This window comes from Buteo buteo, chromosome 15 (assembly GCF_964188355.1).
Source record: "Buteo buteo chromosome 15, bButBut1.hap1.1, whole genome shotgun sequence".
Lineage (NCBI taxonomy): Eukaryota > Metazoa > Chordata > Aves > Accipitriformes > Accipitridae > Buteo > Buteo buteo.
Genome location: NC_134185.1, coordinates 21,610,032 through 21,627,613, shown reverse-complemented (window position 1 = coordinate 21,627,613; position 17,582 = coordinate 21,610,032). Strand labels below are relative to the sequence as shown.

The 17,582-nt window shown below is 36.8% G+C and overlaps 1 protein-coding gene across 2 annotated transcripts in view; it reads right to left on the bottom strand.

The window, feature by feature from the left end:
• Window positions 1–17,582, bottom strand: part of ARMC2 (armadillo repeat containing 2) — a 66,920-nt gene that overhangs the window by 42,763 nt on the left and 6,575 nt on the right. Inside the window, exons 5-8 of one of the 2 annotated variants that reach the window (XM_075046738.1) lie at window positions 15,543–15,711; window positions 14,115–14,322; window positions 10,353–10,403; window positions 610–680 (exon numbers count right to left, since the gene is read on the bottom strand). In XM_075046738.1, coding sequence (XP_074902839.1) covers window positions 610–680; window positions 10,353–10,403; window positions 14,115–14,322; window positions 15,543–15,711 — 499 coding nt within the window. Of the gene's footprint in view, window positions 1–609; window positions 681–10,352; window positions 10,404–14,114; window positions 14,323–14,588; window positions 14,693–15,542; window positions 15,712–17,582 lie in introns of those variants that run through there. The other variant, XM_075046739.1, reaches the window with a different exon arrangement.

Below are 17,582 nucleotides of genomic sequence, written 5' to 3'. Positions count from 1 at the left end.
CCATGACATGGTAAATACTCTCAGCTCCTCTGAAGGAAATGAAAGCAGAGCATATTACAGCCTTCACCAGAATGATTCAGAATAATGCAACTTCTCAGTTCTAGAAAAATAGCAATAAGGCATAATAATAGCAGAGCAGAAACTTCAGGTTTCCATACCAGACTCTCAAATATGCACTTGCCTTGTATGAAATGTGCCAGTTAAGAGGCAATAGTAATTAAAATCTGTTATGTAAAATTAGCAAAACGCATCCAGAATATGTATCTTCAGCTAATATAGCTTGGCATAACTTTATTAGTTTCTGTGCAGCTATACCAGTTTACAAAAAGTGATGAGCAAACAAGGTGTTAATGGATTGGCAAATTCTTAAGACTACATATGGAAAAAACAAGACAGAAAATATCAACAGATTTTTAGAGTAAAGATCTCTTGAGTATTGTTTCTCTTTACCAACAACATATAGTAAAAAAACCCAATACATCTAGAAAACCAAAAATATTGTTCAGTGACTAAAGAAGAAGATGATCTTCAAATCACAAAAATTAGATTATTTCTATTTGACCATATTTCACATTTGTTGACTGGAAATTGAAAAGCCTAATGAAGTACCTGTTACTCTTCTCTTACAGCCTGTAATCCTTGGCCGTGATGAATTTATGCCAGGCTCTTTCATCTGGTCACTAAAAGATACAGTATAGACACACACAAAGTATATCAGAATACAATGCTCAAAATGCCTCTTTGTTCACATGCACTCAGTATGAGATCTGCATATTAATAACTAATTGGAAAAGATTATAAGTTATTTTAGTAAGTTAGTAGGTTATCTGCTCATTAAAAATGACATAAATACAACTTCTTCCAGTATGTATTACAAAAAGCTCCTTCAGAAATACTGACATATTTACACCACAAGAGGTCACCATTATGGAACTCAAAACCTAAAGCTTTCCCACTTGCACAATAAAACTGAAAGCTGAACCAAACTAAACTCAGAAAGAGCCAATTTTTATTTTATCATCAGCTTCATTAACTGAATATAAACTCAAATAGCTTAAAACTGTAAGTTCATCCATTCACAAGGACAGTGATTTCTTCTGATAAACACTTTTAAAAGATTTAATGAGAAGAATTTTCAAAGAAATAAACCCGTTAGTAACCTTTAACATAAATATTAGAGTTTCCATGTCTGCCTGTGAATTATTGCTAACTGCACAGTGGTCACTAGTTCTGTCAGTACATGTATGTTGTCATTTCTTTGTAAAGCAGTAGTGAGTAATGCCATAATTCCTGCTGATGGTATGATTAGTCTTTCTTTGGCCAGAGGAAACTACTACATACATATGTGATAAATCTATTCTGTTTGCCTAGCTACACACTCAAGCAGCACTGATCTAAAAGAAATATACAAGATATAGACTCTCTTTGCTAGTAAACAGGAATCTTTCCTCCTTTAAATCCTGTACTAAAGACAAAGGTCTTAATCTATGTTTCGTATTCTCAGTGTATGTTTAATTTAACACTTCTTATTCCATTTATAGTTCATGTACCAGTACAACCTAATCTCCTAAATTTCCTTCTAAAGATAACAGTAGTGCATTAGCAATATTATTTCAATTTTTTTTTTAACCTGTTAATTTAGTTGCTATAAGGCTTAAAGCTAAACTGTTGTTTAAGTGGGTTGCTGGATTGGCGCCTAAATCCTGTCTGCCAGTCCAGACAGAAGATGTAAGTCATCCTATCAACAGATGGAGACAGAATAAAAGACAAAGCTCTTGTAAGATCACTTTCCTACAAGAGGGACTGGATAGCTCACTGTGATCAGTCAAAAATTTCCCAAGCAACCACATTACAGAAGAACACTTGCTTCATTATGGCTAAGAGTGAATAATGCTTTCTTTTTACAGCACAAGGATTTAAGTGCTCCAAAATCCAAATGCTTACACAAACTATCTTGAAATTATTTCAGCTCATATATGGCAATTCCAACTCCTCTGGGGAAGCAATGCTTAAAAAAAAAAAAATAATAATAGTCAAGCCCTTGCATCTCTACTCTAAAATAGACTGACATCTGTAAGAAAGAAGGTTTCTACAGCACACATTAGATACAGTTCAGTGTACTAATAGAAATCAAAATTTGGTTCCATTTATGTGAATACCTTGTCCTACAAACTTTAAAAGTTTAAGAAATGATTCTACAAGGTTCAGCTATCCCTGAAAGCAAGACTATAACCTGAAAGGACACCGGATAAGCAAGAAAGTAACTTCAGACACTTAATACTAACCCAGCTATACTCATAAATCAGCACCTACAGAATTGTATGTAGGCATGATGATACTATCTGCCTATATGAATATGGATGTTTGAGTTTGCTTTCCTCAGAAAGAGTTCTGTAACTATATCCTGTCTGTGCCTCTTCCCCTAAAATGTAAAGCCACGGGACAAATCCAAGAAACTTCAACAAAGACAATCCTATAAGTTTTGTAGGAAACAAAAGCAGCTGAATAGAAAAGACACTGAAGCAAAGGATGTGATAACCTGAACGCTTATCAGACAGAAACACCACATATGCGAGATGAAGGGTAAGACCATGTCAAAGTCTGAATTGCGTTAAAAAAAAAAAAAAGTTGGTTGGAACCTGTGATTTCTTGAACACCAGTATCAACCAGTTTAAAGACCTACGTGAGTATGAAAGCAGATTGCTGTACTGCTGGTATTCACAGAACTATCTGTACTTTTGGGAAACATCTTCATAAGTTAAACAGCTTAACTGGAACTCTCATTATTTTCAGAAAAAGAATACACTGAATACATACATAAATGAGAATGACTGGTGGGCAGGCTTATCTTTAGGGAGTACGTGCAATTTATGAATCTTGTGAGAGATTACAAAATCCCTTTATATATCTTTACCATGCTGTCAACACCATTTTAGTTAGAGACTTTGCTTCTTTGTTATCTTGTCACTTTCACGTAGGGCTGAAACTTAAGTAGCAATCTCTTGTTAAGAACTATGCAGTTAAAATGTGATCAACCTACTCTAAAAAATAAGTTACCTACTATTGAAGGGAACTGGCTTATCAAGAGAGTGGTTGCCTTGGAAACAAAGCCAACTGGCAGAAATCTGATCATCTGATAACGGACTCATCAAGAAATCAACTGACAGAGGCTCTAATGATTTACACAGGAAAAAGAACTTGGCAACTGGATCATCTCTGTCCTTCTCATATAAGGGAGATCATAGTAGCCCCTATGAGGAACACTGATTTCTTGAATGTACACAGACAATGAGGACTTCCAACAGGAAGGTGAGCCAGCACTGCAGTAGTGTATTCAGTATTTTTCCCTGGTGAAAGAATGTGTAATTTAAGTGAAAGCAGCACTTATTCGGAAAGTCTGTATGTTTAGAAGTTTACTTGCTTGTTCTTGCCATAAGCCTCTTGTTAATGGTAAATCTGCAAACTCTCACCTTCAGTGGTATTCCAGGGAAAACTACATTTCTAAGAACTGCAACCCAGAGGCAAAGAATTGGGCTAGTTCTCTCCAAAGAAGGTACACACAACAGCCAGGTCTGATTCACAAACGTGAGCATAAAATCCCAATACAGTAATAGTGCATGGGCTCATCCCTTATGCAGCAGAGCCTTAAACATCTGAGAATCTGGCTACCTCTTTACTTGTAAAACAGAGTCTGGCAATGGGCCTGAATTTTGGGCCACACCTTTTCCATACAGTTAGACCCTTAGCATGGTGCCTGCTATGGTTTTGGCCCAAAAAGGGTAGTACTTTCCTTGACAAATGCCTGGGCACAGGGTACAGAGGTAGGGACATTCCCAGCCAATACTTTGTGTGTGGTAGGGAGGGGGTTAAAAATACTTCCATTGTATAAACATAACCCATGACAAAGGATTTGACCATCAAGCCAGAGACTAACTCCTTTGTTTACTTTTTATTAATTATTAGTACAGATGTAGCCCTGGTGCCCCACTGATTATTTAGTTACCAGTTAAGAGGGACACATAGCCCAACAGTAACAAGTTAATGCTTCTCTAAAGAATTGTCCCTAACAAGCACCTTTGATCAGTGAGGTAGCAAAACTTAACTAGAAAGAAAAGAGAATATGATCATCTTTTCTGAATTGTCGAACTTGAAGGCATTCCCTCTCCACACTACCCTCTCCTCTCCTCATGGTAAGGTTCTTGTAACACCTACATATTCTTACAACTTTGGGAGACAAAACTAGAAAATACGGAAGTGGGAGAAAAACAGTAGCACAGTAACTGAGATAGTGCAATATAGGATGAAGAATATGAGAGTTAGTTTTCAAAGAGAAGAGTAGGAATAACGAGGAAAGAGCAAAAGATAAGGGTAGTGGGGATGGAAAAGGCCATAAGTCCCATACTATCTGCTTCTGCAAGTGCAAAGATCTCACATGACTGCTCCTCCAGAGACTATGAGCCTCTTCTCTTGCACCCATGTAAACTGAATCTGTGGAGTCTCTCTCTTGAAGTAGAGATAGGAACTGGCACTATCCCATGGAAACAAGAATCAGAACAGAGTCTTACAAAGGCAGAGAGCTACTTGAGTGCAGACAGTGCACTGCATGCCCCGAGTTAAACGCTGTGAGGAAGCCATACATAGTAGACACTAGCTGGTGTCTGGAAATAGATATATTTTCCATTTTTAAACAAGGAAATGAAAACAAATTACCAACTTTGTGATCTGAAAGATAACAAGACTCTGCAAAGCACCCTTAACTTTGTATTTATAGGTATCTTTTGCTGGTGAATTCTGCATGACTGCTTAAGGCAACTTCTTTGGGGAAGGGAGGGTTGAAGACATCAGAAGAACCAAACTCGCTTCCATTGACAGAAATAGGAGGAATATTAGGCTTAACATCCAAGGACTTTATGCAGACTGACTAATAAAACGCCATTTTCTCTCAGCTCCACACAAAACTTTCCAAATAGTAGTAAAACTCAAACATCAGCAACATTTAAACCAGAAAAGGTAACTTGGAAGATACTTGGAAAAACACAGCACACTGCCTTCTGAAGGCATCATCTGCATCAACTACAGTACTACTAAAATTTACAGAACATACATTTACATACATTTTATAAATATATGAAACAGAACATGGTCTAGTTAGTCCAAAAGATTGTCTTGAACTATGTCTTTTAAAAACTGGTAAGTACAGACACTCACAGAAAAACCTCTTCAGAAGTTCCTTCCTGATAAGAAGCCTTAGTCTGTGTTGCCACCACGTGAAAGATCTCTTATCATCCACGTGCTCTCAATAAAACACTGGCCTCATTGCTAACTTCTAGTAGCAGTTTCTAAAGTAAGTAATATTTAGTTTATTTTTAAATAAATTTCTAAGGCATTTGGGTTTATTGTCTCTCAATTTCTTTTCCTTTTTTCTTTGATGCCCTTTTTCTTAAGACAGAAAACTGTAATTATAAGCATACAATTTCTATACATCTATATCTGCAGAGCATTTTCTATATCTATAGAACCACAATTCTAATCTTCTAAGTTCCTTCCTTGTAAGCAAATCTAAGCCCCTGGTAGTTTCATTGCTTGTCCTTAGAGCCCTTTCTTTTTTGTCTTTATTTTGATAAGGTAAACAAAACCAGTCATACTTAATCTAAAAGTACAGTAGCCATTTACGTAACAAAAACATACAAAAGCCATAACAGGTCATGCTGAAAGTCCACCTTGCTCAGTGTCTTCTAACAGTGACCAAAAAGCTTCTCAGACACCTCCAGCAAAATAGAGGGTGCTGTTGGGGTGCCCTGCGTGCAGTTCTCCCTCAGTTTCTGCCTTCCTGTTTTTTACCCTGATGCATTCCTCCCCACTTTTTTTTTTCTTCCATTTTCCCCCAATAGTCACTCAATTTCTCCCCAAAATATTTTCCTTAACTCCACCCCCCTCAGCCCCCAAAAACTTCCTTTCTTCTAGTTAATTTAAAACCCAAAAACGTGACTCAAATTTTTACAAATTTTATTTTGGATACTTTGATATATCGATGTTTTCAGGTCTTCAAAAGTCTAAGAGAGCAATTTCTGACTTCTCACAAGGCTCTAAAAACAGCCTAGGCACTGCAATAAGTAAAAGATGCAGACTGTTTATACATAAATACAAGCACTGAACATCTGATTTTACAAACATACATTGTCTGCATTGGAAAGCCAGACATGACATATCTACACCCAAAAATCAAGACATTTCACTAAATGGTAAGAAGAACAAATATAGAGCAATGCTAAGCAGATCCTGGGGGCCTGCTCAGGCAAGCCACATTTATCACAAGGATTACTAGGCACGAAGGTGTTCTTTCCAACCAGACCAGAGCTCAGTCCCCCCGATTGTGGGTAATCCTGAAACAGATATGCCATTTACAAAGACTGTTCTTTGAGATGTTACAGACACGTATATTCAGAGTGCAACTACATCTACACTGTAATCTGGGTTTATTTTTAATGCTAGCAGCATCCAGGATGGCATGCCTTCTATTGATAAAGACCGTTTGACTATTTAAGCAGTTGTGTATTTTCCTTTCAACCAAAGATTCCCAAATGCTACATGGACTACAAAGGGAAAAGCTGCAAGGATGTGTTGTGAAAGTATATAGAACCAACAAGTCTCTAAAGAGAAGTCACAGGTAAATAACTAGTTTCTCCTCTTTTGAGTGTCTTCCATGGTGAAGGAAGAGCTCTTGTCACACAATCAATGAGGGTGTCACAATGCACCCTCCCTTCAGCTATTTATATACATTGATAAGACCCCTTCCAAACCCTCTCTCCTCCAGGCTAAAGAGTCCCAGCTCTCTCAGCCTTTCCTCATATGAAGGATTCCCTTCATCATCTTAGTAGCTGGACTCTCTCCAGCCGGTCTGTAACTCTGTTGCACTGGGGAGCCAAGAACTGTACCCAGCAGTCCAGGTGTGGTGGAGGTTTTCAAGATGCAAATGAACAGGGTACTAGATGATGTCATCTAGGCTCACTTTTCCAGAAAAGACTGGATCAGATGATCTTTTGAGGTCCCTTCCAACCTGAGCTGTTCCATGAACTTGGTGTCCACCAGGACCCCCAGGTCTTTTTCCACAAAGCTGCCTCCCAGCTAGATGGCTCCCAGTATGTACTACTGCCTGGGGTTGTTCCTCCCTGGGTGCAGGACTTAGCCTTTGTTAAACTGCATGAGGTTCCTGTCAATCCATTTCTCCAGCCTCTCAAGGTCCCTCTGGGAGGCTGCACAACCCTCTGGCATAGCAGTCAATAGGTTGCTTGTATACTGACTGCAGGTTACAGTTTTTCTAAATTGTTCAGAACTGTGGTCTCATGAACTGCCCATCAGGCCTCTTGGCAGGACCGCTGGGGAGCACAGTGCAAAGATACCCAAGGTTCTAGACCAAGTTTCTCAGGGCACATCCAGACTCAGCAGCTTCATCTCAAAAAGAAGGATGGCAGCTCCAGGGAAAGTTAAAAGGAACTAATGGTGATCCTGGGAGTCAGGGCAAGAAGGATGATGCAGCAGACCCTGAGTCAGCAGCAAGGGACAAGGTGGTGCAAGAACGCCAAGGCAAAGGAGAAAGGGAGTCAGATGTGGAGCTGGAGCAAGTGAGAGAGACTGCGACTGATTTTCTCAAACAACATTCAGTTACACAATGCTTAGGAACCACCGCTTCAGAACTTAAGGCCTCTGCTACCGTGATTCTTCCACCATAAGAGTTTAGTGATCAGGAAACGAGTTCTAACTCTAAACGATAGTTACTGATTTTAATAGCAAGACGTTGCTCTGTAGGCTTTGAAAAGAAGTGTGAACAACTTCCTAGTATTTTCACCAAAGCAACTAGTAGGAATTGGGTTTAACTTTTGGCAAAATGAGAAAAATGAGTATTTTGCTTTACCATTCACTCTTACAGAAGTTAATTTTTCCATACACCAATTAACATTGGCATTTTTCATTAATCCATTTATTCCTATTCAATTATAATATCCAGGTCTTTTATGTTGCCAAAAGGATATCAGAAATAGTTTTCTGTATTGTCTTTCATTAGTTCAATAGTAGGGAATATGTTTTTGTGATTTTTGTTTTGTTTCAAACCAAGTGATTTCTTCCTGACCCATAACTTCGCACTTGAAAGGCACTCTATCTTTTTAGACAAAGAATTGACCTTCACTAAGCCACTTAAGACAATGTGTCCCTATTTTGCTCAACTACCACTGTACTTTCCTTTCTATGATGTCATCTCAGTGACAAACAAGATAGATACAAACACAGTGTGGAAACAAGTAATAGGCATGCCCTCAAAGAAAAAAGAATTAGTAGAACAGCTCAATTTTTAAAGACTATTTTCCTTTTAGAAAACACAACAGAGACATAGTAAATTACTTGCAGACAGCTAAAAGAAACATAAATTATATATTAAACCAATTACAGAAACCTCTAGTCAGTCCCATTTCTCAGCTACAAAGCTTTTCAAAAGCATGCAAATAATTGAAAAACTGATAATATAGATGTCCTGGAATTATTTCAGGAATTGTAGAGGATTATATCATAAGTAACACCACCAGAAAAGACAAAAACAAAGGGAGTGAAAACTATAACTGAGACTATAACTGATACTACTGATATGACAAAGGATAAATAGTAGAAAGGCAACATAATTTGCAAAAATATGTTGACAAATAGGCCAACTACACTCTGACTCATCCTAAAGATGAGCAAATAACAATTCCTCTATAAACACAATCATGAGCATAGTCCATTACTTACGACAGCTCCGGCGATAAAAAAAAATAAAGTATTATATTTATACAGGCTGTTGATGAAGAACTTCATGCACATGTTAAATAGTAAGGCTTAAAAGAATAATAGAGGTTGATCAAAAACCTACATCCTTGTCCTTTTTATTCTTCACGGTCTTTGCATCTTCTGCCTAATACAGAAAATATTAACAGTATCTATTTGTGGCAGGGTATCTTTAAACAAGCAGACAACTGACAGCCTAGTTCTAACAACCAAAAAAACCCTAAAATACTACCCTAAATATATTTGAGTCTGAAAACCACAGCAGCTTCACCTTCCTAACTTGAAAATTGCATAAGCATTCTCATTCTAAACAAAAATTCAATCTAAATCCATTGTTACTATAGTCCTATCTAGACTGAATTGGCATTCCTTCTTTACCCCTTGCATGGCACACTTTCCCATTCTAGAATTACCATTCAGTTGGTAATAAGGACTCTCAAGACCTAGATCTCCCAGATTTGGAGATGAGTGACCTTATCCTGAAACTAACGACTAGAGTGGAAAGACTCCCTTTGGAGTAGGCAGTAAAACTGAGTCTAAATTCTCACAAGTGAAGAGACCAGAGATAACAGCTACCTATTGCTCTTTTCTTCAGAAGTCTATAAAAAATTCTGAAAAAAGAATTCTTCATTCCCAATTTTCTCTCAGTATCCCCTAACCCTACACAAAAACATGCACCTTCTTGGAATGGCAGGTGTCATTTTCTTTGGGAAACACTGTAGAAAGCTCTACCTGTGAAAGCTTTCCCACCAGTGGATTGTTTCTTTCTTAAATTAGTGGTCTCAATAGCTAGTGGAACTGAGGTAGAAACAGAGAAAGATTAGTTAGGACTAGATTAATTTCCTGTTTCCATATCTTTATGAGAACTCCAGAAGTTGTGAATATACATAATAAGAAAAGACAAATCCTGAAAGAAGTCTGGAGAGAATCTGCAGCAATATCAGCTAAACCATACAACAAACTAATATCCACACCATGTCATTAATTTCAAAAATTCATCCAGAGCAAAACAGAATGGGTGTTCCCTTCACAAAAGAAATCTACCTCGTCTGCAGAAATCCTTTTCTTTGAGGAGAAAAGGAATGAATATTTTGGGCATAGATGTGAAGCTAGTTTAAGCAATCAGACTGAAGTGATTTCCAGTATTCACTTGTCCCCTGCTTTTATCATTTTCTATTGAAGCATTCCAAAACCCTAAAAAGCACAAGAAAGAGAAACTAGTCTTATGGAAGCAGTTGATGAATACCTCTCAAGGATTCTGTCAAACTGGCATTTAATAAGGACAGCAATGGTGATAGAAAACAGGGCATAGTGTATCTTCTTTACAGCACCTTCTAATCCTTTTGTAGCTATTTATAGAAAACACTTATTAAAAAAAGTGTAGAGCAGGCCACTTGGGAATCAACTGTTTGCCACCAAGCTTTTCCTCATTGAAGGCACCTATGTTTCTAAGGAGTCCTGGAATGATATCTAAGCTTTCAGAATATTGAGAAATTGGAGGAGGAGAAAAAAAAAATAAATTCATCTTTTCTCACCAGGGAAACTGTTGCTCTTCATCAGCAAATCTGCCGTCACTGTTGACACTTCTGTTGAAATATATGAATGCAGAAAACATTTAGAAGTTTCATTTCTATACCAATCACAATAGATGGCAAGGCACAACGGCTGGATGAAGAGGTAAACAAAACTTAGGTTCCTTATGATTGTCAGAAATTGCTCCTTGCTTTCCTGAGGCAACATGTCAATAAATTCAATCTGCTTCAATTAATATGTTTTTTTAAAAACAGAATTGCAAACAAAATGACAAATAATTCTTCCCCTCAAAAGGTCCTTTTCTCTTTTTCCCCCAGCATCTTTATAAAGCAGTAGTGATTTCATTAGTGCTGTTCATTCTTTTCATCAGTCCTCTGGAAAACAAAGGAATCTGAGACGGAAAGTGAGCAAGTCTCTTGCTAGAATAAAATACTCCCCTTCTGTTCTCTTTGAAATAAACGTAATAGCATTAATGGCAGGAATCTGCCATGCTATTTTGACATGCTCTATAGTTTCATCATTAACAGAAAAACAGCTTTATTAGAGAAGTTATTTTGGTACCTACATACAAACTGTGGGGAAAGAGGAGTAAGGAGCCTCATCCACCTTCTCCTGTACAAAGTGTACTATTATCTAGAATCCTCTTGCTTAATTCCTGCAAGGATTTTAAATCACTGGGATACAGAATTGAGGCTGACACAACTGCTTCATATCGAGAATGACAGGACTCCAGGTAATAAAAGTTTTCACATTCCTTTAAGCCTTCATCCTATTATTCCTGAATACAATGTACTTTAAATAGAAAATATCTTTTAACTTCATAGAAGATGCCTCAAGTATTTATGACACAGAAGCAGATGCAATCTAATCATAGCAATCATCTAGTACCTGTAAACATGTTCTATGGATAAAGAATGCCAAAACCCTGTTACTGCAATGACCCACCTATGGTACTGGAACTTTTTATACACAACTCCTATCAAGACCAAACTCAACTAACTGTATTGAAGGATAGGTTTGTGATACCTTTCAACTGCCTTGTCAGATGAAGAATGACATCTCTGAACTCAGAAAAGGATATAGATCAAGGTCTGCCTGACTCATGTAGTATCATATGTGAATACTGAACCAATGTGTTTATTGGCATAAGCCTTAGCAATGAGTTAGAATGTATGAGAGCAGCTGAGATTACCTAGAGCGATTCCTTCATATGATGGCATGAACTGCTTGGGCTGATATAGTTGAGGAATCTTTGTCCTTTACTAAAGGGAAAGCATTTTGTATTACTTTTGTGCATATTGCAGCACTGCAGGTATGTCTGGTACACTAAGCCATATGAGCACCTAAATGTTGCTAGCAATCCCTGGTGCAAGGGTATAAAACAGCACAGGCAGCATCTCTTAGGCAGCATTGACAATAGTCATCTCTGTCTCAAGTACACAGAAAGCATGCACTACCCACAGGAGAAGGTAAAGACGCACCATTCAAAAATACAGATTTTGCATTCAACACAGAAAGAGGGAGGAATATGGTGTCACTCTTCTATTCTGGAGAAAACTAATCAGAACAAGATTGGAAAAGATTTTTTTATGTTATCTCAAAGCCAGTAATTTCAAATCTAATTTAAGTGATGGGTGAGATTCAACTACCTCTAGTATTATTCTCCCTAGTTCAAACATGAATATGACAAGATACATGCATTAACATTCTATCTTTTATGGTTAGAATCATTAGTATCTTAGCTATCATGTTAAGAGTCAGGAAAATAAGTAACAGGTTGTAAAGAAATTAAGCCAGCAGAGCTTACACAAAATGAACCTTGACAACCTATTCTGCAAATATGCATATGATATTTGAAGAATATAGAATTGAAAATATATAATTTTCCCCTTTCAATTTTTTGTATTTTCTAAAACTTCTCTTCCACAGAGAAACCGAACTGTGCTATAAGACTTCATGTTGCAACGAGCAATCTTTTCAGTAATAGGCTTTTTTTGCCTGTTCCTAAGAATATTTCAATAGAAAAGCCAGTCATTCTCAAAAATTATCATGGTAATAAAGGTAAATCATGACATTCTGTGGTTCAGGCTACCAGAAAACTCAATGACTACGGTACACAACGTCATATGAATGGGTGATTGCAAAAAGCACCAGTAACAAAAAAACAAAATCAAAAGCTTGCGGAGCTCTCAAGCTTATAAAGGAGAAGCAGTTAATTTTGAACAGATAGTACAGATGTATAATGAGTTAACTGTTCAATCATACCTGCAAGTTTTAAAATTATGACTCAGAAGGAAGGTCATTCTTTCCAATTAGTAAAAGTATCAACTGACTTTCTCATTAGAGACACTTGGATACCATTAACTACCGATTTCAACTGCAACACTAAAGTACTTCACACCTTTACTAAATAAGTCAAATCACAGTAACTTACGTAATATGATAATCCATCCATTCTTTACCTAAAAAGTCTTTTGGGTCACTGATTTTAATGGAAGAAAGTGATTTTGCACTGAAGCATTCTCCTCGGTGCTTTACTTTCCTTCACTGACCTTCTTCGTCACTGGGCTTATTTTCTCCTTTTCCCTACCTCCATACTCATAAAACTCTTTCTTTGCCCCCCAAAGTCACCAGTCTTTCAGAATTTTTTTTTTTTTTTTAATATTAAACTGAAAGCAGGATTAAAAAGAAGAGTGCTACAATAGCTCTGCTATGTATCATTTGCTGTAACATCCTCAATGGACAATATTCTCTAAACTATTCAGTACTATCATCAAGTTAGTAAATGAAAGGCATTTCATTTTATAAAATTAAGAATGTTCTCACTCCTTAATATCGAAGGTACTTAAGAATATCCAGGGAAATATTTTTTTCCTAAGCATAAAAACATGCTAGTAAAAAAGATATCTACTGGCAAACATTTACATTTAATAGTGACCAAGTGTTTATAGGATGTGTTTTGAAAATAAACTGTTATTCATTCTTTGTTGTAGAGATTGTCAGATCTATCAGTGTTATTAGCACAAGACAGTTGTTCGTCCAACTACTAATCCAGCAACTGATACACCTACTGAACATAGTGCCACGGACTATTTCTCCTCCCTGTGCAAGAATTCAGATCCAAATCGAAAGAAAAAAAAAAAAAAAGACTTAATTCTGAATCACAGAATGGATCTAGGTTCAGTAAAAATAGACAGCATGCACATAAGCCTCATTAACCTCTTACACCTGTTTGGTCATAAAAAAAAACAAATTAAAAAAATTCAAAGCCACAAAAAAATTCTGCCTCTATTGCCAATGAGTTTAAGCCTACTTTTTGTATGATCACATATTTCCCCAATACCAGAACTGAAAACACAGCTCTATTAATCTTTGGAGCTAAGGGAAGAATGTATAGCACCTTAAAACAACAGGCTTGAACTGTAAAAGCAAGCACATTTAATTTAAACTTGAATATTCTATATGCAATTATTAGAAGACTTAGCTTTGAAATGTTAATTATCAAACAAAATTAAAGTTATTTCATACCAAGCAACTTCCTACCAACAATTTTTGGCCAGACTAGTCTTTTTGGTGTAGAAACTTCCTAAGAACAGAAGTGTAGATTTTTTTTCCTAGTAATCTAAACATAGTTTTGTTTTAATGCATAGAAAGTGCTACCTTCAAATTACATCAGTTTTAGACATTTTGATACTTGCACAATTGGATAACTAGGAAGAGGGCTGTGTGGAAGGTGCACATTACCATACTTGAGCAATACCAACCTTTCTCCTCTCAGTTGAAATAAAAATTTTCCTGCTGTCCCTTTTAGGAAGTCTTCCCTCTCCGATTTGCTGATACACTCATTACAAATTAATTGTCTGCTTTCATCATTAAATGGTGTGTATGACCTTTGCTCTTCTAAGCAATTGTTATTACTTCTGCAAAGATTATTCATCATAGCTGGTTCTTCAGAATCTAGCTTCTCTTCATCTGAAATAGTCAAAGAGAATACATTTTGTAGAAGTGTTCTTACACAACAGATACACACGACAGAGCTCAAAATGAATTAATTTGTCATGTTACATTATCAGAATTTGCTTCTATCAATTTAAAAGGTGAGAAGGCTTAAGACTATTTAAAGCAAAGTAGTCAAAGTCTTCTTAACATAATTTCTTGAAGTTTTTCAGTTTTGTATTTTAACATTTTAATCTTGCATCTTTTTTTTTATTTCCCTTCTACAGATATGTGGATTGTACCTTGTGAAAGAAGTGATTATATTTCAGGATCTGAATATTATGAAGGAAGTCAAACAACAGGTAGCTGTTAATCTTGTGCCTTGGTATGTACACATGATAAGAACCTGCACAAAAAAACTTACGTAAACATTTGCACGATCCCCAAAAGGGAGAATAGGCAAACTCAGGCTATAACTACATTAGGTTCTCAAATTCTCCAGCTAGTAACATCAATTTATTAAGACTAACGGATTAAACTACATACAGTGGTAGATATATAAATATTTATAGAATATGTACATAATAACGAAGTAGTTTAGTACTTTTTGTATAAGACTTATTTTGCAATAATGTAAAAAGTGAGATATTCAGTTTATCATGTAAAGTAACAATCCCAGGCAATGTAAGAATTGTCATTATTACAAATGAGTCTTCAGTAAAGACAGAGTTCCAGCACGTTTTATTATGGGCCAATGTGCAGAAAACCAAGATGTCAAGTCATTTCCCATCTGCAAGAAAATTACTTTTAAATCCCACATTTAGCAACCTCTATTAAGTCTCCACTAATGAAACTCTTAACAACAAATATGATGTAGTTGGAGGCCTGTCAAGACATATCATTCCTTTTTACTCCTCCTTTTATGCTCAATAATCCATCAGGGAATCTCCTTAGATGGTGCCATCTCATTATCTCTTTAAACATTTCAGCATTTAATGTTAATTTTACCCACTGAAGAAAACTTCAATGGTAAAAAAGGCACCTGAGTAGCTTTCAACTCACTTTCAGAAGTGAAAGCCAGTATCATTTTTGGAAAACACATTTTCAAAACTGCCTTAAAGCCATTTAAATATTTTTAAAATTTACTCCGAAAAGATATACAGGTACTTTAATATAATAACTCATGTAATTAGCAATATTAAAACCCATCATGCAGTTACTTTTCTAGGAAACAATATGTATCAAAACATTCTTACTCTGATCAGGAGGAACCATTTTAGCAGAAAGGAAACTTCCCTGAGAAGTTCTTCCAAATAAGCGTGCCCGAGCACTGCTGACTTTTCTAACCTCTGCAGCACTGGCAGGAGGTTTTGGAAGGGAAATGGAAGAATATTCATCTTTTGCACAAGTGACTAGTACTGGTTTCTGTGACAAAGATGAAGACGACATTTTAATAAAAGCACAGATATTTTCATCTTCATACAAGCAAAAATTAAAAAACAATAGAAAACCAAATTATTTATACAAAGGGTTAAGTTCAGAATAGAATAGATGAAAGTTACATAGGTTTGCTCATTAAGAAATTTTCATTTTCATATCCAGATTCTAATGATAACCTGGCTTGTTCAGTGGTATGGTATCTAAACCACTATCGCCTCAGAAAGCCATTTAAAAGCAAACATTCAGGGGTGCAGAAAACAAACAAAAACTAGCCTGAGTAGAGCAACTGGAACTCAGAATTATTTATTTCCCTCATAAATACTCATTTAACATCAGCTACAGTATGCTTATTTGTGAAGAGAAAAAAAAAAAAAAATTTAAAATATTGTGCCAAAGACTTGCGCCAACAGTTCTAGAGGCACATCTATTCTTTATGATTTGCTTTTGAGCACCAAAGTAGTATTTCCAAAACACTTCAAATGTGTTCACAGCATACGTACTACTTCCTATCACATTGAGACAAATCATGCAGATCCAGAAACATGCAAGTTCTAGTTTTATTTATGTCAGTATCTTGCATCTTTGAGAATGTGAGCAACCCCCTAAAACTCCGGTACAAAACACTTGTGCCCTCCATAAACACATTACCCTCTGAGATCAAGGTTCTCTACCAATTTCCTTACAATAAGAAAGCCATTAGGAAGTCTCCAGTCCAATCCTTCAGAGCTCTCCCCAGTATTAGTTGAAGATACCCAAGAAGTGAGACCCACTCCCCACAACCACCATGACTAATACAAGCTCTGTCTCCACTGGTAAAGCAGAAAAGGCAGTTTTTCGCATTAGTCTTAACTACTTAACAGTAGTTTTCTCTAGTTTTTTTCCACCCTCACACACAAGATAAATTAAATTTAACAACAGTAGATTAAATATATCTACAGTTGGATTTAAATAAGTATGGTCAGAATTTTTAAATTTGATTCATTTAAATACATTACCTTATCAAAACTACTGAAGTGTAACACTTCTTGGAATTTTTTTCCCCTAATTTCCTAAAGAATGCTACATTCAGATTACTGTCTTGAAGAAACAATATATACAGCAAGCATACTTAACTGGTTTAGTACGCTCTGTTCTCTCAGATACTAACCAAATGATCATGACTTAATCTTATATTTAAAGATTAAATATAAAAAACCTGAGAGAGCAGATACACTTATAAATTGAAAACAGTTCAAAATTTTCACAGAGGGCAAAAAGGGGTTCTTACAAGTACCTCTCTCTGTTTTTAAATAAACTACAATCATTACATTTTATAGATGTGCAAGTCAAATAGAAAGCACAATCAACCCAGTTACTTTCAAGTTATCGATCACAGAACCACAGAACAGTTGAGGTTGGAAGGGACCTCTCGAGGTCATCTTGCCCAACCCCCTGCGGCTCAAGCAGGACCACCCAGAGCCAGTTGCCCAGGACCATGTCCAGGAAGCTTTCAAAGATCTCTGGGCAACCTGTGCCAGAGCTTCATCACCCTCACAGCAGAAAAAGTGTTTTCTGAAGTTCAGAGGGAACCTCCTGTGTTTCAGTTTGTGCCCATTGCCTCTGGTCCTGTCACTGAAAAGAGCCTGCCCCATCCTCTTTGCACCCTCCCCTCAGGTGTTTATACATGGATAAGATCCCCCTGAGCTTTCTCTTCTCCAGGCTGAATGGTCCCACCTCACTCAGCCTTGCTCCAGTCCCTCCATCATCTTTGCGTCCCTTCATTGGACTCTCTCCCGTAGCTCCATGTCTCTCTTGTACTGGGGAGCCCAGAACTGGACACAGTGCTCCAGATGTGGCCTCACTAGTGCTGAGTAGAG